This window comes from Sphaerodactylus townsendi, linkage group LG02 (assembly GCF_021028975.2).
Source record: "Sphaerodactylus townsendi isolate TG3544 linkage group LG02, MPM_Stown_v2.3, whole genome shotgun sequence".
NCBI lineage: Eukaryota > Metazoa > Chordata > Lepidosauria > Squamata > Sphaerodactylidae > Sphaerodactylus > Sphaerodactylus townsendi.
The window spans coordinates 82,698,724-82,719,683 of record NC_059426.1 but is presented as its reverse complement, the minus strand read 5'-3'; the positions used below and the strand labels follow the sequence as shown (position 1 = coordinate 82,719,683).

Here is a 20,960-nt window from a genome sequence, read left to right as displayed (position 1 = left end):
ACCATGAAAGTCACATCAGTTCTGATAATGTGTATATGTGTGTCTATATCTTGATGGATGTAACTAGCCCACACTTTTTCGCTTTGGGAAATGATAAAGTTCTCCCAGGTCTGAAGGGCATGCCCATAAAGACAACCCAATCCTTCAAGGTTTAAAAAACTTCTCAACTGCTACCAAAGACAACATGTTAATGAAATGATGAGAAGGCACAGATGGAAAGGGAATGGAACTGTGGAAATTGTTAAAGCAGCAGAGAACAGAAATGCCTTAAGGAGAAGGAAGAAAAGATGTAATATTTTAAAATCCAGCAACTTTTGGACTGGAGGATATTATTCCCAGGGAGGACACAACCTTCTCCCCTCCTTGAGATCTGAAACCCTCCCAATCATGTTCTTAATGTGGAATGTGTGCTATGAGTATATAAAAATGAATGGTGTTCTCTTCCCACTGAAGTACATGCCTCATTGTTTCTGAAACACAATGGGTGTGTGTCTATTTGAGCTTTCATTTAACCAAGCTATGCAGATCTGAATACACACACACACACACACACACACACACACACACACACACACACACACACACAGAGAGAGATTTCAAACAATCCCAAGGTTTACATATCTCAGGGAGGGGAGGAAGAGGTTTTTCTTTAGATCTAAGCAAAGCAGAAAAGAGTCAAAGTAATCTGCTCCATGAACTGTGCAAGAAATGGCTGATTACAGACGTTAATCCAGGTTAACTATTGTGGTCCCTCCCTCCCACTCACTTCTTCCTTCCTTTCCTTGAGCTTGAACACCAAAATCTTCAACTAACCCTACTTACAGCCCAGTCCTCAAACCCCTGGTAGTTGGGGACAGCAGCATTGCTGCACAGCTGTATTGCCTCCAGAGGGCTTTCAGGTGACACAGGGAAGCAGCAGAAATATACAAAAAACCCACCCCAGCCTCTCAAAAGACCTCCATAGGACTAAATGGACTTACACCACCCTTTCCGGTAGCATAGGTCCAAAGCCCTGGTTGCAGTATCTCCAGCTTGACAGCCTGAGCAGAAGCTGACTACAGATGGCTCCACCCCTGGAAATGCCCCACCCTGCCTCTCCCTGCACTATTCGGATGGCAGCATAGTTGTCTACTTGGTGTCCATTTGTGTACCAGCATAGCTCTGTGGCAGCACTCATTTCTGGATTTCACTGCCACGGAGCTGTGGGGTGCCCAGATGCTGGTGTCCTTGCCCTTTCTGCCAGGGGAGTGCCCCTTATGCTAGCGGAGGGGCCATACATGCTGGCACAAGGCTGTACCACATCCAAGTGGCGATTCAGCCCCCCACCCCCAGATTGGGCCGTTAGGCATGAAGTTCAATTTCTTGGTCTTAACATACCAAGCAATGGGGAAGAGGGGAAGAGCATACATACCTACTTCAGGTTCACACCCATAAGGAACAAACTCTGATTTGGCTGTTGTGGGTTTTCCAGGCTGTGTGGCTGTGGTCTGGAAGTTTTTGCTCCTAACATTTCACCTATGTCTGTAGCTGGCATCTTCAGAGGCATGCCACATGACATGCTTCTGAAGATGCCATCCATAGATGCAGGTGGGTGAAATGTTAAGAGCAAAAACTACCAGACCACAGCTACTCTACCTGGAAAATCCACAACAGCCAGTTGACTCCAGCCATGAAAGCCATTGACAATACAACAAATTCTGGTTTGTCCATGATAACTGAAATAAGAGAGGTTTTTTTATTTATATCCCCCCTTTCTCTCCTGCAGGAGACTTAAAGGGGCTTACAATCTCCTTGTCCTTCCCCCCTCACAACAAACACCCTGTGAGGTGGTTGGGGCTGAGAGAGCTCCGAGAAGCTGTGACTAGCCCAAGGTCACCCAGCTGGCATGTGTGGGAGTGCACAGGCTAATCTGAATTCCCCAGATAAGCCTCCACAACTGAAGCGGCAGAGCTGGGAATCAAACCCGGTTCCTCCAGATAAGAGTGCACCTGCTCTTAGCCACTAAGCAAAAATCAAAGCTATAAATGAAATATGAATAAACTGAGAGTCTCTCAAAATGTTTTTATTTAGCATTCCTTCAGCTATACACAAATGAAACTGATTGTAACTTCAGTTTTGCTTTCCAAACCTTCCTATTTAAAAAAACTTTAGTACACTGTCATAGAAGCAAAACAGCACCCCATATTCTGAAGGCCAAAAGTCACATGACAGAAATTAATTCAACAGAACTAAGACATTACATGTTCTGCTGTCTGAATCAGATATCTTTGGCAGGCTTTTCACATACAAGACTAACCTGAAGGCAGTTGTAACAAATCTCAGGACATTTTTTAATGTACCCTGTACCTTAGCAAGCTAAAATTCAAAGTCTCATGACACAAGGGTAAAACATGTCAACTTAAAACCCTTGAAGGATGTGTACAAGACTTGAAGGATGTGTACAAATTGCTATTTTAGACAAACCTAAGGGCTTTCTTGCACTCAGTGAATTTTCCCATGATGCCCCTGCCATAACGCAAGCCGTTTGAAACTCCCCCTACTTTCAAAACTGGCTTGCCATCTTGTAAGATGCAAAACTTTAAAGCCTGCTTTAGGCATTTGAGACTGGTTGTGTGGTTCTCTGGCCTCATAATTAGGGTACCAGTGAACTTTTGTTTTAGGTCGTTTCCCCACTTTTAAAATGACGTCCGTTTCGTTGGTCCAGGACCTTTTTAGCGCAAGGGTCGTGTTCCCTGGGCTTCCCCACTGCCCCGCGCCCTGTGCGGGGTCATCAAAAGGTGCCGTTTTGAGCAGCGCCAGAATGACCCGCGCTGAGGGGGCGCAAGAGCAGCAGAGTCGGGGCGGCTGCGTTGTAGCCGCCCCTGTAGTGGGGAGTGCAACTGGACCCCGCGCTACTCGGCGAGAGTAGCGTGCAGCAAACAGTGAGTGGGGAAAGGGCCCATGTTACACAAATATTCAAAAAGGAAGAACCTTCATTTCCTTGTACCTGTACCTGAACAGTCCTTGTATCACTTAGAAAGCACTGGATAAACTGATACATTCCTCTGGAGCAAACAGAGAGAGTTTCTACTGAAGGCTAATGGACACCTGCATGTAAGCGCACTACAAGATGCTTCACTGAAATAATGGGTGGGCAGTTGAATGTATAAACAAATCCCAGTGAAAAGCATTACAAATTCAGATGTGAGTGGATGTAGATACATAGAGCTGGAAAGAGCCTCAAAGGTAATCTAATCCAACTCTAGCCTAAAGCAGGAAAGTTGCTGCCACCATCCCTCCTTCCCTCCCTCAGTGACCCCTGCTCTATGCCAGCAAACGGCAAAAAACCTCCAGGACCCCTAGACAATCTGACCTAGAGGAAAATTCCTTCCTGGCAACCAGCAGTATCCTTGGCATGTAAGAAAGGACCACGAATGCCAAGCACTGACTCATCTCTTTCTGCCCTCACTCTCATAATAGGCCTAAATTCCAGGAATCAGCATTGCTATCAGACAGCCATTTAGCCTCTGCTTAAAAACCTCCAAACAAGGAGAGCCCAAGGAAGCCTCTTCCAATGAGGAACCAATCTAGCCCTCAAGGACTTCTTCCTAACATTTAGCAGAAAACTCTTTTGATCTAATTTTAACCCACTGATTCTGGTTCAACCTTCTGGGGCAACAGAAAACAACTCTACATCATCCTCTATATGACAGCCCTTCAAATATTTGAATATGGAAGTTCTGTTTGTGCTGTTTCAGCTATGATAAAACATTTACACATTCACATGCTAAATTGCAATAACTGACATGACTGTGTGAATGCTTCAGTTATAAAAACACTAGCAGACTCGGCTATGCTTCGCTGTGGCTTACGTGGGGGGGGGGAGTTTAGGAACAGAAGGGAGGAGGAAAGGGAGAGGCATACCGGCTGTCCCCTGCGGGTTGGCGTGGGACGATCCGTCTTCCTCTCCCTGTGGCTCCTCGGTGGTTTGGAGCAAGGCAGGGAAGGGAGGAGGAAGGGGAGTGGCGTACCGGCTGCTCCCAGCGGCTTTGGTTTGCACGCTCCTCCTTCCTGTGCCAGTGATTGTCCATGGCTGTTTCCCCGGCGCGCTGAAAGTGGTGAGTTCAGCGCGGAAGGGAGGAGGAAGGGGAGAGGCTGACTGGCGGTTTCCATGGTGCTTTGCTGTGAGTGCTCCTCAGCAGGGGGCCTCGGCTGGCGGGAGCGCGCATGGCAAGGCAAAGGCGGGCAAGGCATGGCTTCCTGTGATACGGTGGCCCCTCACTGGTCTGGCCCTGAGATATGGCGGCCTCTCATTGGTCCGCGGTGGTTTCCCCTAAATTTGAGTTTTACCGGGCTTGGGAGTGACCTCGGAGCCTGGTGAAGCCGCCGAAACATGCCCACCAGGAACGGACATCGTGGCCAAATTTGGTGGCGATCTGTCCAGGCGTTTCGGTGTTAGGGCATCAGTAACACATACACAGTTAGCTTTTTATATATAGAGATAGGTAACACTAGGGCAACTTTTCAACCAAGGCAAGTGGCATGGGAGCAGGTGGGAATGGCACCCACATAACCTTCCTCATTCCATCTGATCCCATCACAGGCCTCAACCCACTCCCCCTATTTTCTACAGATTTGCCTGTTCACCCAACTGTTTGCCATAAATGACTTGGGTACAACCGTCATGCTTCTTTTTCAAATCTGTCTCCTTACCATTTGAAGAACTCCAAAATAGGACATCAGATAGCCAGCCTCTGCTGCTTCCAGATGGAAGAAATTGATAGATATGATGGAAAACATGATCATGAACAATCCTAAGGAGGAAAATCAGCTTTTAGGAAAATGGAAGATCACATTTCCTGCTAAATGCCCAAAGTGACTTCCAGAAATAAGTTGGCAAATATCATTTTGGGTGCTGGTTACAAGCACCTACCCTGACAATATGAATAGAACTGTGTAGGAGAGATTGGATTCTGGATTGGTTCAAAATGTTCATGTTTGCAGAAAAACCATTTTTATTTCTACATGCAAACAATCTCATTTTATTGCTTAACTTTACCATCATGGCAGTTTTGTTTATGCTGAGCTGATCTTTGGTTGCATTTTTCTTATGTCTTTCCTACAGAACTTCATTGTGTCTATTCCTACGGCACTTTGTGCAACTGTGCCCCTAAAGTATGGTGTAAATGTGAAATGATGTGTTTTTTTTAAGGGGAGGAGGTTAAACCAAACCCCCCCCCCAAACAATGCAGATGACTGATGAGAATGCAACAGCAACAGGATAATATATGAACAGAAAATGTGTGGGACAAATAGAACTACCAGTATGTAGTCCTAGTCCCATTAAACACAGATACCAAGATTGGAGCCCAGTCTAGACACAGCATCCATTCATACTTCTATTCTCTTTCAAGAGGTTTATTAAAAACAAGTGAGTTCACCATCTGAAACCTGAGTTTTCAACATTATTTTAGGCACTGGTAAAATGGTGAATGTACAGTGCACTTGAACCAAGAGGAAATAAAAGGGTTTTGTAAGTGTTTTGTAAGTGTTTTGACCGACCAACCGCTTGACCGATCGATCATTCAATCAATCCTAATAACACTTTTCTGGAAGTATTGAAAAAACCTGGGAGTTTTGAATAGATATGGGTAAAATTATGAGTAGACATGTTTAGAATTTTCTCTTAGGGAGCAATCCTAACAGTGATGGGATTCAAATAATTTAACAACTGGTTCCGGTGGGGAAATGCGAATAATTTAACAACTGGTTGTTTACAAGCACCATTTTAACAACCAGTTCTGCCAAAGTGGTGTGAACCAGCTGAATCCCACCACTGAATCCTAAGCACATCTACTTGGAAACAAGGCTCATATTATTCAGTGTGGTTTACTCCCAAGAAAGTGTACTGAGGTTTGCAGCCTCAGTTGCTTTTTTGCTTCTGAATACATTTTAAAGTACAGCACATATTTATTTAGACTAAAATATATAACTTGCCCGGGAAGAAAAATAATCACCAGGTTATATTCTGGGACAGCTAACCTATGGATTTAAGCAACCAAGGTCTTGTGCATTAGATGATACTTAAATTAGGTACTGATGAGGCTCTGATATCTCATGTGCAGTGCCATGCTGGACATGTTTAAACCCCAGTGGGTTGAATGGAGCTTTCTCCTAGGGAAGGAAGCCTAGGTGCACAGCCTTTATGCTGAGCAGTCCTGCTTTCCAAAATTAGTTTGCTTAAAGAACATCATCAATGAGAGGGCCGTATCTGTGCACACCACAACTTTGCTCATAATATAAATAAATGCAACACTATAATTTAGGCTCATATATATACTCATTACTAAAAATAATTATATGGTGGGAACAGGGAGATGAAAATAAATGAGAACATTTATTTGCAGACTACCCCTCCAGCACTGAAGTATGAATACGTGGAGAGGAGCCAAACTACCTCAAGCTGAAATCTCCTATTACACAAGGCTGGATCGGCATCACAGGAAGAACTCTCCAGAGGACAAGCAGGTTCTGGGCAAGCACGGCTTTGAAGAACAGGAGCTCAAATGACACTCTTGCCCTTCAGGGAAGGGGGAAAGCTTGTGCCTGCAAAAAGCAACATTAGAGTGGATGCTATGACTGTCTGGCCTATTCAACAACTATTTGCCAAATATTATGGTAGTGTGGAGGGCATGAAACTGAGCAGGCTGCTTGTCTATATCATTGTGCCAAGTAGTAACAAGAAGCTGACCACAGATCCGCTTTAGATGTATAGTAATATGGTTGTCTGTATTCACCCATTAGGTACAAATCAGACATCAAAGGTTTAATTCAAAGACCTTTGAGATGAATGCCAGAACCTTTAAAAAAATCAAATTAAAAATTAAAAATCAAACAGGAAGGCTAATTTATAGAGCAGTCCTAAGAAGAGTTTACATCCCTGTGAATTCAGTTATGTCAGTGGGCTTAGAAGAGTGTAGCACTGTTCATGATTATATTGTTACAGTGTAATTCTAAGGCCACTTTCCTAAGAGGAAGCCCTAATTAAAGTGTACTTGTGCAGAATTCTAAACAGATCTGCACACAAACAACATTCAGTGCTAATTTTGAGAGATTGTGTCACAATTCATAGATATGGGGAAATATGACAATAAGACAAGAGCTGGTCAGGTAAGGAGGAGGGACAACAGACGTCTGCAAGCTGTTAACTTTTGGGGCTCTTCTTCCAGCCAAGGTGATGTTGGTAATCATTTGAGCAACCTGGCAGGCTACAAAAACTTGCTGCTAAATGCCAGTTCAGTCACAGGAAAAGCAGCTGCAATTTACTTATTTATCAAAACATTTATATCCTGCCTTTCTTCTTGGTTCAAGGCAGCTCACAATAATAATCAAAGCATCTCCAGATAAAAAAAACAAGTCCCCAATCCCTTAAAGCATGCCTGCTATTTAAACTCCTTCAAAAGATTTGGCTGACCTGATGGATAGCAAGATGGCCACAGTGGTTTTAAATAGGTTTACTTAAAACTAACAATAAGAACTATTAGAACAATTAACAGCTAACAGAAGCTCTTAGTCTTAACTCTCTGGTCTCAGTTCCAATGGCTCCCCCCCCACCCCCCATCTCTTAACTCCATCCACCAATTCAAACACTTAAAGGCACACATCATCACACTGGTAAACAGGCAGGTCTTGCAGCACTTGTTGAAGATTTCCAAGGAGGGGGACCACCTCAGCTCTTCAGGAAGCCCATTTTACAGAGCTGGAGCCATAATAGAAAAGGCTGGGCTCTGACTGATGCCTGACGGGCCATCTTTTGCATGGGACAGCCAACAAATGGCTGTCTGATGATGGTAGTTGACCCACAGGGAAGATAGTCCTTCAGATATGTGGTTCTAGATTGTGAAGGGCATTTTAAAGGTCATAACCAGCAATAGGTTCATAGTTTGAGGTTGTCCTTGTATCTAGGCCTACTGTTGGAGACAACTGTGGCAAGAAGTGGCACAAAAGATCTTGTCCCTATGTTGCATGTCCTTGTTACATCTAGATTAGATTACTGAAATGCACCACAAGTGGCTGCCCATGAAAAGTGTTCGGAAATTTCAATTAATTCTGAATGCTACTGTCAGGATGTTGACAGGAGTGGGTCACAGGGATCACGTTCTCTAATCTTGATCTATCAACTGTGGCTCCCAATCTGTTTCTGGGTACAATTCAATATGCTTATTTTGACTTTAAAGCACTACATGGTTTGGAACCAGCATGCCCGAAAGACCACTTTAATGGTTTTTAAGGTGTGTTTTATTATGCCTGTTGTAATATGTTAGCTTCCTTGGTGGCTCTAATGAGGGCAAAATAGCGAGATGTAAATTTTGTAAATAAATAATCTAAACAATTTTCCTATTATACATAATATTGCTAGATTCAGTACTGAACATAACTCAGATTTGGCCTAAGACAACAACCTGGAAGGTGAGGGGATTGCTGACCCCTTTAATAGAGGCTTAATTTGTGGAAATGGGCAGTTGAAACTTTTTATGACACACATAATACCACCTGTTAATGGCCGCTCTCCCACTGAAAATTTAATCTAGATACAACCAAATTTCAAAAGAATCAGCACCTTTTCATCCAGGTTCCAACATCCTCACTGCAGCAGTTTCTAGTGAAGACATTTAGGCCTGCCCCTTGGGGGGGTGCTTGCTGTCAGGGGTGCAATTGTTAAGCTAGCAGCACCAAAATTTCAGAGTATCTTTAGAAGACCCTCCTGATGATACCAACCAGGTTTGGTGATGTTTGGTTCATGGGGGCTAAAGTTATGGACCCTCAAATGTGTAGCCCCCATCTCCTATTAGCTCCCATTGGAAACAATGGGGGATGGGGGCACTCCCTTTGGGAGTCCATACCCTGAACCCCCAGGACCAAATTTCACAAAACCTAGGTGGTATCAGTAGGAGACTCTTCCAATGATACCACCCAGGTTTGGTGAAGTTTGGTTCTTGGGGGCCAAAGTTATGGACCCTCAAATGTGTAGCCCCCATCTCCTATTAGCTCCCATTGGAGTGTTTTTTTCAAAAAGGTGCATATACAAGCAGGTCCAGGAAAATCCTGTGATAAAAGGGGGAGCGCCAGAAACGGGATTGATCTGTGTTCTGTGGTTCGGCTGTGAGGAGATCTTGAGGGTACCTGGATATTTCGGGTGATTATCCCAGGATTAATCGCCAGTGAGTATATCACCAGTATCTCATTCGTTTCTGTTAAAGGAGCAGGGCATTTGTCTCCAACCTTGTTTGCAACCTTACCCCTCATCAAACTAGCATATGCAACAGAACATTTCAGCATGCTTCATGCTGAGCAACTCTTACTGGTATACAAGGGGGCCAACACTGGATCCACAAGGAGGTGATATTTGAGTGAACCTTGACAGGGATGACATACACACAGCTGCTGAGAACCTTACGATATTCCTGTAGCCTCCCAAAATGGCTGCATGGTGGCTGCTGCCATGTGTGACCTGGCTGCATGATTATTTGTGTTGGATTCTGCAAGGCACCTGAAGCTAAAGACATCTATTTTCTGCTGAGACTGCTAAGGGCAGGTTTTCTTCAGAAGAATAGGGAGGGTACATTACCTATAGGAAATCCAGAAAGCACCTTGATTAAGAAAATATCCTTTACTCCGGGAAGCTTCAGCAGTTTCATGACTTCTTTGAGGTTAAACACGCTGCTGGATTGAGGCATGCCTAGAGAGATATAGAGGAGATAAGTCTGCTGATCCAAATAACTACCATAAAGCAATGGCCTCTGACCATTACAACCTGCTGTTTAGAGAAGTCTCTCTTCCCTCGAATATGCGTACCCTCTTCCACTCCAAAACACAGATACACAGAACCTTGAACAACACTGTGCTCCAGAGCTTCATATCCAAGAATGTATTTGCAAAATAAAATTGTCTAAGGTAGGGTTGCCAACCGCCAGCTGGTGGGTAGAGATCCCCCACTTTTACCACTGATCTCCAGGGAACAGAAATCAGTTCACCTGGAGAAAATGGCCACTTTGGAAGATGGATTCTATGGCATTATATCCCACTGAAGTTTTTCCTTTCCAAATCCCATCCTTCTCGGACTCTACCCTCAAAATCTCCAGATATTTCCCAACCTGGAACTGGCACCCTAGTCTAGTGGCCCAACTATATGTAACATTTTCCTAGAGACAACCACTGCTAGGAACTACGTTCCCAAGTACCATAGTGTCATGGATGAGATTGGAAAAGTGATATAGGGAAAAAAGAGGAGTAGCGTGTTTCAATAAGGCAACAAATTGGCGAGGGGGTGGTGGTGGCTAATTCTCCATTCTCTGGTAATATTACCCCCCCATGGGCTTTCCATTCCTCTACCCTTAGTTTTTTAGGGTATCTCTAACATAATGTATAATTTATGCACAGTATGATTTAATCTTAAATATTCTCACTTCTAACTCCACACATGATTGTTGGCAGCTTCAGATTCCTAAAATGCTAAGCTGAAGAGAGTGTGAATTCTTGGGGAGGAGGGGATGACATATGCTGACCATTTAGTAGTGAGCACTGGGAATGAATCTGTTCTCTCTCCCACCTTTTTGCATATTTTAATGACAGCCTTTATCCCACAACTCATTCTCACTTCAGTCCTCACCATTGTGTTGTTTTGTCAATAGACTGCAATTTGACATTTATAGAACTCCTCAATTCATATGCCAGCTATACCCATTCCACAACACAGTGGGTGGCTGTTAAATTTAGGATGATCAACCTGCTGTGCAAATGCCTCAAGTGGAACATGCAGTAGGATTTTACAGTACTTCTGAATGAGAGCAGCAGGGGACATTGGTCTGGTTCTGCAGGGAATAAGGCCTACATTCCTACCTGCTTCTGCAGTGCTACATTACTTCTTGCTCCCCAGCACAGTAGTGGGATTACTGCTAATTTATAGTAGGCACAGATATGGCACAGCATGAAATATACTGTCACACAACTGCACCCTCATTCAATTGAATATTAGAAAGCCCGGTCAGGCTGAGCAGGTACATCTGGCTTGGGAATCACAGGTCCTTATTTCTCCCAAGGTCAGGTAGTGGAACATATTAATTAAGAGTCATTTTTATAAACCAAGCTGGTTTGGCTGCTTTGTCAGTTGTTGGGGAGGTCACTCAGTGTTCCAGGTGTTGGGACTGGGAATAACATCCTTGTAGGGTGGTTTCAATTCTGACAAATAGTTAGGTGCAAAGCCTTATCCAGGGGCAGGACCTGTGGGGTCAAGGAAGGTTAGTGGAATCAAGGGGTATAGTCCATGTATGTGCTCAGTGACAGTGTTAAGTGGGTCAAGGGATGGAGTGAAGGAATCCTTCAATGAAAACACATTCATGTAAGGTGCACAGCATTTCCTTTCTGTCTTTCTCCATCTGTTTTCTGGGTTGAAGAGGAAAAGGAAAGCAAAAAAGGCATCCCAAGACAGTTGTAATATTTAAAGAACCTATCTGAGGCACAGAAAAGCTTGTGAAGAAAATGAAAACTAAACCTGGCTACAAGCCTAGTGCTGTGGAAATCTTAAAGTGATAGCACAACAAACGCTCTCTTTTAAAAGACATTTAATAGCAAAAGCCTGTCTCTTTCTTATTCTCTCCAGTATAGGAGGGCAAAAACCCTCATCTGCTAACCAGCCAGAAGGAGGAAAAAACAGTGGAGGCAGCTAGCTGTCAACCTTCCTGAGTAGAAAAGAAGTAGACAAACACAAGGCATATCTTCTGTGGCAGACATTAGAGTGGCACAATTCCTTACATTAGTTTATGGAACACTTGCCCCTGAAAGGTTGGTCCTAATGTTTAAGGATTAAAAAGATAAAGGTAGTCCTCAGTGCAAACACCGGGTCAGTACTAACCCATGGGGTGAAGTCGCATCACAACATTTACTAGGCAGACTGGTTTGCTACTGTCTTCCCTGGTGGATTAGCAGTGATATAATTTTTGGATTTTGCGCATTCACAGCAAGAGTTTTACTTCAACCCTACTTTAATACCATTTTGTTCTCAGAAATGTGTTTGTGGGCTTTTTCCCCCTTTGCAGTAACAGACTGTAGACCCCCTCCATTTTGGTATCTACACGTACTCAGAAAAGCCGTTAGCATGTTAAATGGGCAGACATGGCTAGTGACTCATTTTTACAAAGTCGAATGAAAGTTCTTTATTCCAGCATGCCCCAATGCAATTTGAGTTCTTTACTAAAGGCTTTAACTCTATAAAGTCCGCTGGTCTAGTACTTTCTTAAAAGTGAACGAAACTACAGGCAAGGATTAGCCCGCAGCCGTCACACCGAAGTTTCTGTTATTCACCTTTTTTCTTGGCTAGCAAGCCTAAAAAATCCTGAGGCAGAGACATTGTGAATGCTGGTTTAGTATTTCTACAGTTAAAAATGAAATTAACTAATGAATAATTTTACTTAGTCGATTTTATTGTAACAGACCAACATAGCTGCCTAAGATTTGACAAATCACATTTCTACAGCTATTGAAGCAAAAGACTACTGAGGGGTTATAAAAGTATTTCATGTACTAACTACCTAGCTGGACAATATCAGTGTGACAAAGACTATCACTGTCATCAACCCTTTGCCTGCCTTCACCAGTCTTCTGACAAACACAGAAGCCAAATTGTGGGACAGAACTATAACTCTAGGCAACTGTGATTTGAATGCATGTTTTCTACATAAGCAATGCTCTAGATAAAAAGCAATGCTGTCTTGAAACAATTAAATGTTCTCAGGGTAAAAGCTGACACACAGTAGATACTTGGCCATAGACCAAATGAACAAGGATGCAGTAGATTGAAGCCAACATATTGCACTGGAAGCAAAAGGTAGTATCCTACTCACAATAATTTGAGAGTAAGTGCCATTGAATTCAGTTAAACTTGCTTACAAGTAAAAATATGCAAAGGATCTGACTGAAATGGAAAGAAGCAAGACTGAGATGCATTGCAATAGAGGGAGCAACAGAGACTTATCTTTGGCCGACAACAAAGGACAACAACATCTTTGCTGGAAAGGCACAGATCAGCCTCCCATCAGTAGCACAAGGCTGGCAACTGATGGGAGACTGATCTGTGCCTTTCCAGCAACTTTCTAGCATCCAGCCAAAAATTCTAAAATTTAATCATAGAGCTTTGACTGAATGCTAGAGTGTTACTGGTGCTGTCTTGACATCATTTCTGGTCATGCCGAAGGTGATGTCATCATGTCATGACACCAGTGTTTGTCCCACTTTCATTCCATTTTTCTCCCACCTCCCACCTGAGTAGTGCCAGGAAGGGCCCATACTGGATGGGAGGTCTCCCATCGGCAGCAAGAGAAACCTGGCAACCTCAGACTCAGTCCAGCCCCACATGCCTGGGAATTTGTGTTTCCAGCAGAGAACTTGCAAGTGTACATCTGATAGTCCTCATGGTACATCCACACCCAACCCAAAGAATGTGTATTCTACAGTTAGACCTATTTAAAAGTGTAAACTCCTTATAGTGCAAACCTAAACAGCTGTATACCTGTCTGCATCCATCAAAACTGCTGAGTTTAGAAGGGTATAACTGGATTGTACTGAAAGTTTACCAGACTCACTCTTTTCACTAAAATAGGCCAGCATTATTAGAACTCACTGTGTTGTTCAGCATTTCCTTTGGACTGTGACTTTGTCTGAGCAGGAATAAAGAGGAGGACCATCAAGATGCATGCAAGCTCCCCAGCCAGTGCAACATAGCAAGGAAAATAAATTCTATAAACAGGGGAAAAAAGGAAAGAAAATAACTATTATGAACCCTAAATGATGCAATTGTGAAACCTCTTCTCACTGTGGCATAGAATTCTCCAATACCTGCTACTCTTTTATTTTCAGTTTTATTGTACACATCTTGGTCATGAATATTTAATTCAGCTGCATGTAAACACTGCCTGCCCTAGTCCCAATCCCAGCATTTCAAGATGAAAAGCAGTTCCTGAGTTCTGAAATCACCATTCTTAGCCACAATACCATGCTGGCTCTCACGTAATGTAATAGTTAAGAGTTAAAATTCAAAGGAAATTCAGTTTTCAGTTTAACTTTGGAGCCCCAAGGAGGCCCAATTGCCAAATCTTGCACAAAAGGCTGTAAGAAACGAATGTCTGTTTAGGACTGGCCTTTCCTTATCCAATATATTCATAATCTTATATCTTCATTGAAAGCCTCTTATGTTCTCCTCTGGACTCTTTCAAGTACATTATGATTCTCATAACAATACAGATATCAAAAATAGCTGCAATACTATGGTCTACGTGTGGAGAGTAAAGTAAAATACTACTTTCCCCCAGAGCGATATGGGATAGAGCATCATATTACTTTACTATAATTTACTTCACTGTTGAGGAGATTTGAGGACCCTAGTTGGAGAAGTGTTATTGGAGAATTATTATTAATAGGGTTACCAACTCCATGTTGGGAAACTCCTGGGAATTTGAGGGGTGGAGCCTAGGAAGAGGGGAAGAACCTCCAAAGCAGCCCCTTTCTCCAGGGAAACTGATCTCTGTCATTCTGGGAGAACGCCAGACCCCACCTGGAGAGTGGCAACCCTAGTTATTATTTGTCTTGGGTGCTGTGAAGGATCCAGCCACGAAGGGCTTTAAAGACTCATACCAGCACAATGAATAGGGCCCCCCAAAATACAAGTAATCAATGCACTTAATATAACACAGGTTGAAAATGTTTGCATCTTTTCACATTTAATCTGAGATTTGTGGATATATATTACACTAGGTGAAGCTTTCAATATTAATTCAAGGCCAGGCTCTTCGTAAAGTGATTAAAATTGTCTCATATCCAGGTCACAAAAGTATAGATCAGCATTACAAGACCTAAGCCGCCACCCCCTCACCCCCACCCCTGGGTTAATCTACATTATAAATGATTTTTAAAATCACCTCTTGCTTTTGCTCTATGCGTTTTGAAAAGGACAGCATGATCAAGCATGACACCAAAACTTTGTATCTGCTAAAATATGGAAATTTTAACCACATCAGGCACAGCTGGTATCTTTTGCTCCAGAAACTCTCACAGGTATCACACGTGTTTTCTGGCTTCAGTTTCAGTCTGTCCTGCCTAACCCATCCAAGTAGTCTCCAGACAATTCTATATTAGTAGATGTTTTAGCTTGCAGCATGTCCCACTCCCAAAAAGGCTAGTGGCACTTAGCAACTCGCAGAACACTAGGGAAGGGCATTGAGAGGTAGCCATTGGCAATGGTGTCACATTACTTCTGGAAAAAAACTAGGAAGTCACATCAGCCCTCTCTAGGAATCACCAGAAACGCTATCTTTCACCAGAAGTTATGTCATAGATACTATAGGCCAAACAGCTGTTTTTAACTTTATTTTTCTCCCACTTCTGCTCTGAATGGTAGATTGGCAATCCTGGGCACAGTAAAGATGATATTTTAACATAATCTTTCAGGAATGAGAGTTCACTTTATCAGATGCATGAAGTGCACATCCATTAGGCCAACTGATATACACATAGGATTACCAGAGCAAGCCTGGCAAACAGCAAGAGAGTTTAGAGACAAGGACACAGGTGGGTGGGTGACCTTGGCAAAATGACTACATCATTTCTAGGTGCGACCCAGAAGTGGCAACAAGTGACAATAGCTCTAGGAATCACTGAAAACTCTATGATAAAACCAGAGTTTTTGGTGATTCCTAGAACTACTCATTTTTCACTTCTGTATTGTAAGTAGAAATGCTGTACTAGTAAAGAGGCATTTAAAAAATTCTCCTGCCACTTGCAGAAGAAGCAGGAGATGGCAACAACTGGCGGGAAGCCGCTCACTGTATTGGGAAGTCTACAGGAAGGAAGGTATTTATGTGTGTCTGGGGGAAGAAAGTTACAGTCAGAAACTGGTTTAAAACAATCTGCCAGAGCAATATCAAGGCTATCTTGCAGGTGACTACTGATGAATCTCTTTCACAAGGATCACATTTGGGAGATACTTACTACCCAGAAAGTTCCTGGAGACCAATTCAACTGATTTAATTATGGTAAAGAAACATTTTTTTACCACCCTCACAATAATCTTGCTGGGATGTAAATGGGATTTATAACATATTCTTCAAAAAGATGTAGTCCAAGTCAGCCACTCCAGGTCAACCCATAGAATCCATTAGTTTTCATGGGATGTCATCCTAACTAGCCACAATCCTTCAAATAAGATCAGGTAGTAATCTGAATACAACACTTATTTTACAGCTATTATAGGGCCAAATAATCTGTTATAATTACTGGATCACCAGAATTTATACCAGATAACCAGTTCAAAAATGTTTGTCCAACATGACATATGCAGGGCCCAAAACAACCTGACCTGAGTTACACCAAACAAGATGGTCTCATATAAACAGGCAGTTCAGGCATTTCGAACATCACATCCAAGAAAATCTCTGCTAATTCAGCCAAAAAGTAGCTGCTAGCAGGTATCACCAGGATCTGTAATCATTCAGTGGATTTGAACATAGATAACCTCCTAGGTCAGACAATATTCTCAGGGAAAATATGCACAGTAACTTAAATCTACCCCACCCCACCTCTCTGACATTTGTCTTGGTGCTGGCCCCTGTACTTAGTTAACCCCAATGAAAAATTTCCCCACTGCACCTTCTGCCACCTCTACAAGGATAATAGACTTCCCCAGCAAATACATTTTAAATAGAATCCTCCGCCAACAAACAGAACAAAAAGTCAGTCCTCCCAACTACCTGAGACAATGCCAATGGACACCATCTATCCATCATAGAATAATTTAACCATACCATATTCACAATGTGATCTAAAAGTAGATAAAGTATGGGAATGAATTACATCAAGATGTAGCTTTGCATTATTTATCTCTGAAACAAGACTGTCAAGGTTCTCACAATATCCAGCTGAAGAACTTCAAAGAACAAATTATGCATACATTCTGCTGGTGATAGCAATTTGAACAATCTAGAGTGAACATTTGATAACTACACCAGCTTGCAAAGACAGCATCACGCTGCAATCTGCTGGAGTGCGGACCAGAAGATCAATGCTTTCTTGTTATTTTCAAATACAACATTAATTAATTTTCTTCAGCTCCTTAACAGCCAAGTGAGAGACTTTAATGACACTGTATTTGTTAACTGTTGATTGATCTAAAATTGAATGCATTTATAGAGTAATCAGCTACTTTTTTAATCTTAATTTTTAAATATATGGGCAAATTACATTCCATCTTAAGAACTGACAAGTTGAAATAAGACCATGTATGACCTCTCATCATCAGACATGTAGGCACTGCCCTGCCAAACCGTCAAGAACTACATGATCACATAACACAGCAAGGAGCCCATTCTTCACTAGGAGCTGCCTGCAGACTACAGAAGGATTGTATTTGAAAGCATAGTAAAGATTATGAAGTTGAACTGGATGAGGTTTGCAAAAGTGGAGATGTGTTTTAAGCACCTTTCCCCTGGAAAATTAAAATGTGCCACACACAAAAAGCTGTTGCAGGACTAGCATCATTGCACTAGGCAACCCAAGCTATTGCTGCAGGAAGTGATACGCTCAGGGACACCAGTCAAGCAGGGCAAGAACAACTTGAGAGCCATGCCTCTCAACCCTGGGTCAGAACAACTGGCTCATTCACAGTGGCACACACTCCACGCGGTCTGTCCCAAAGTCCTAGAAGACATACACCAAGGATTCTGAAATACACCTTTTGGCTGTTAATGGGCTGCAGTGGAAAGCGGGCAGAAATCACCACCACCTCTTAGGAAAACTCAAGCTTTCTCAACTACTTTCTCAAGTGTAACAGTTTCTTTGTGCAGTCCTAGAGCTGTATAAAGTTTTCAAATAAGAATAAAGGAAAAGGAAAGACAAAATATTTTATCCGGGATTTTGAATTTCTTTTTGTCACTCTTTTGGATCTTAAGGAGAATGCAGGTGAGTTCCTGTGTGCACTGGAGCATGAAACATTCATCCACCCCAGTGCAAAGTCAAAAAGAGTTGTGTGGCCATATTTTGCTGTGTACACACAAGGAAAGTTAATATTGACAGCTTTTCAAAGCTTCTGAAATCATCTAGCACAGTGTCCATGCCACTGGTGCATTCCATTCTCTGTCAGCTGTGCAAGAAAACTCACCATGATGATTGATTACTGTGTTTGCAGTATTGTGATATTGTTTCTGGAGATTATGTATGTAAAGAAAGAAAAACTTTAAATGCAACAGAACTGATTAGGAACATACCAGAAGGTTTCCTTTTGTAATATAAGAATACTTGGCACTCTACACAGCTACCTAACAGTGTGAAAATGACCCCAGTATCCTCTTTCCCTTTGAGTGTTTGAGGCAGAGAGAAAGAGTGGGGCCGTTTCCGCATGGCCCCCCAGGTGCCCCCACGCCGGCAAGAATTCTGCCGGCGTGGGGGCGGAGGCCGTTCGCACGCATAGCTACGTGCGGAGCAGCCCTCAGGAGAGAGGCAGTGAGGGCGACTGGCGGCTCCGCATGGAGCCGCCTCTGCCCCCTTCCCTTTCCCACTCACCTTGTCCCCGTCGTCGGCCTGCTGGCCTCTGAAGCCCCGCCCACGCTGCCCTCCGACCTCCAGGGTGTGGGAGGACAGTGAGCGAGGAGGAGAAGCCGAGGAGGCCAACAGGCCGACGGCTGCGGCTGAGTGGGCAAGTGAAGCGGAAACAGCGTGTTCCCGGTGGTGCTGTTCGCACCGCGCCGCCGGGAAGACGCTGTTCCCTCAAAAACAGCCGCCTCTGCCCCCTTCCCACTTCCCACTTTCCCACTTTTTTTTCCCACTTCCCTTCCCTTTTTTAGGGCGGCCTGACGCCGCCTTGAGGGAGGGGAAGGGCAGCCAGGTCGGCGCTGCTGCGTTTCAGCAGCACCGCCTGTGCGAACGGCGGCCTGGGGGCAGCGTTTTTACCGCCCCCAGCCCGCCGTTTTTGGCCCATGCGGAAACGGCCAGAGAGAGACACTTATTAACATTTTAGGGTTGGAGTTACATTGGTTAGATTGCATCAGTTTTGACACATAATACATATAATGAGTAATCATCACTTTCTTTTTACTACAATACAAGTATCACCTTGCTGCTTCAGTATTTAAGTGCTTTTCAGCTGGTGGATTGGGAAATTCTACTGAGTGGCTGGATCATCGAACACACCATTGTAGATGTTTAGTGTCAGTGACCTGAAAATGAGATGGCTCTGTGACAGCCATATACTTAAGAAAGTAGAGCATCCTATGAAAAGAAGATCCACATAACATTAGAGACTTAACCTTAGCCTAAATGTGCCCCATAAAAATCTATCCTTGCAGTGAAGAGCATACCCAGTCTATCTGCTTAAGTTCCACACCCTCAAAATATTCCACAAACAAAAAATTATCTGAATGTGAAATCAGGATATTAGCTGATGTTCAGTGGATCAGAATCTCTAACTAGATTAGCTGGCAGATGACTCAATGAATGTTTTAATTGGTTGAGGGGCAATTTTAATTAATACATTTTGATTAGTGGGGGTTCAATTCCTACATTTGAGAATATTTTACTTTGTTGTGATAATAAAGAATATTTAAAAATCGTTAAAACAACGCTAGGACAAATTAAACAACATTATTTTAATCAAATAATGGATTAAAACACTTTCTATAAGAATTATGTAGAGAACTAGCACAGCAGGGAGAAAGGTTTGCCAGGACTTTTCCTGACGGATTTTCAGACTGCTAAGGGAATATTTTTAAAAAGGGGAAATCTATCTCTCCTGCTGTCTAATGTAGAATAGACCCTGGGTTGCCAGTCCTTCAATGACAAGCAGTGGCATTTGGGCGGGGTGGGGTGGGGTGGGGGAAGGGAACTGACAGAAATAGCATTGCACTATGCTGCGGCGTTACTTCTGGGAACTGCTCTAGGAATTCTACCAGAGACCAGGAAAATTCTTAAAGTTAGCAAGAGCAGTTAGCAAGAGCAGAGAACCCCCATTGTTTCCTGCTCACTTTGGAATGTTGCTCCTTCTGGGTGGCTCCCCTAATGCAGGACTGAAGATTGCCACAGGGATTGATGGCCGGCATTTTCCCCCAAAACAAAAATGATGACAACAGCCTGCACAATACTGACATAAGAAATCAAATTTTAGCCTTATATTATATATAAGGGCTAAAAAAAAACCAACCCAGCAATCTTCAATCTTGCATTGAATGGAAGTGGGGACAGGTAAGCCATGCAGGCAGTGGGCACCTCCTCGTGTATAAACAAGGAAACATGAGGAGACCCCACTGCGAAGGCACTCTGAGGTAAGGAGCATCACAGAAGCACTCCATAATAGGCAAATGATTCTTCACTGTACAGAAGAAAGTGCTAGCCTAAGAAGCTATTTTGTCCTGAGTCATAAATAAACTATTAAGGCTAACATTGTCTTGGAGCCATTTTTGAATATGTGTTCTTGCATAACGCATGGTACTCATTCTGCTGTGTGCATTAAGCCAAAGGATATTTCCACATATTATATTACAAAATGCCTCATGGAGCTTGTTTACCTATTTTCTAAAATGGTTTTATTTACTACATTCCTCCAAGCAGCTTGGGGGGCATATGTGGATTTTTCCTCTCTCCAGGAATAATTGGCTCAGAACCACCTACTGAATGTGAATCTGGTCCTTCCGGAAGGGAGATACACCCTCCTGTGCCTATAACTATCTCATACACAAAACACAGAAAGTCTTACGCAGCTAGACACTTGACCACTAACTCCCCCCACCCCCAATTAATCTCCTGGAGCATTCTGTGTTTAGGGATGTTATCAAGTGCTGTCCTGTTTGTATACAACTAGAGTAGCAATCCTACCTCACAACTCTGGCTGACATCTTTGAAGCCCTCCCCAAGGATAAATTGTGGTATTTGACTCACAGGCCTTGCAA

The 20,960-nt window shown here is 43.1% G+C and overlaps 1 protein-coding gene across 1 annotated transcript in view; it reads right to left on the bottom strand.

Moving 5' to 3' along the window:
• The window catches only part of SLC22A18 (solute carrier family 22 member 18), a 106,715-nt gene that overhangs the window by 30,848 nt on the left and 54,907 nt on the right, over positions 1-20,960 (bottom strand). The window contains exons 6-8 of the mRNA XM_048485458.1: positions 13,655-13,770; positions 9,608-9,718; positions 4,693-4,793 (exon numbers count right to left, since the gene is read on the bottom strand). Coding sequence (XP_048341415.1) covers positions 4,693-4,793; positions 9,608-9,718; positions 13,655-13,770 — 328 coding nt within the window. The remainder of the gene's footprint in view (positions 1-4,692; positions 4,794-9,607; positions 9,719-13,654; positions 13,771-20,960) is intronic.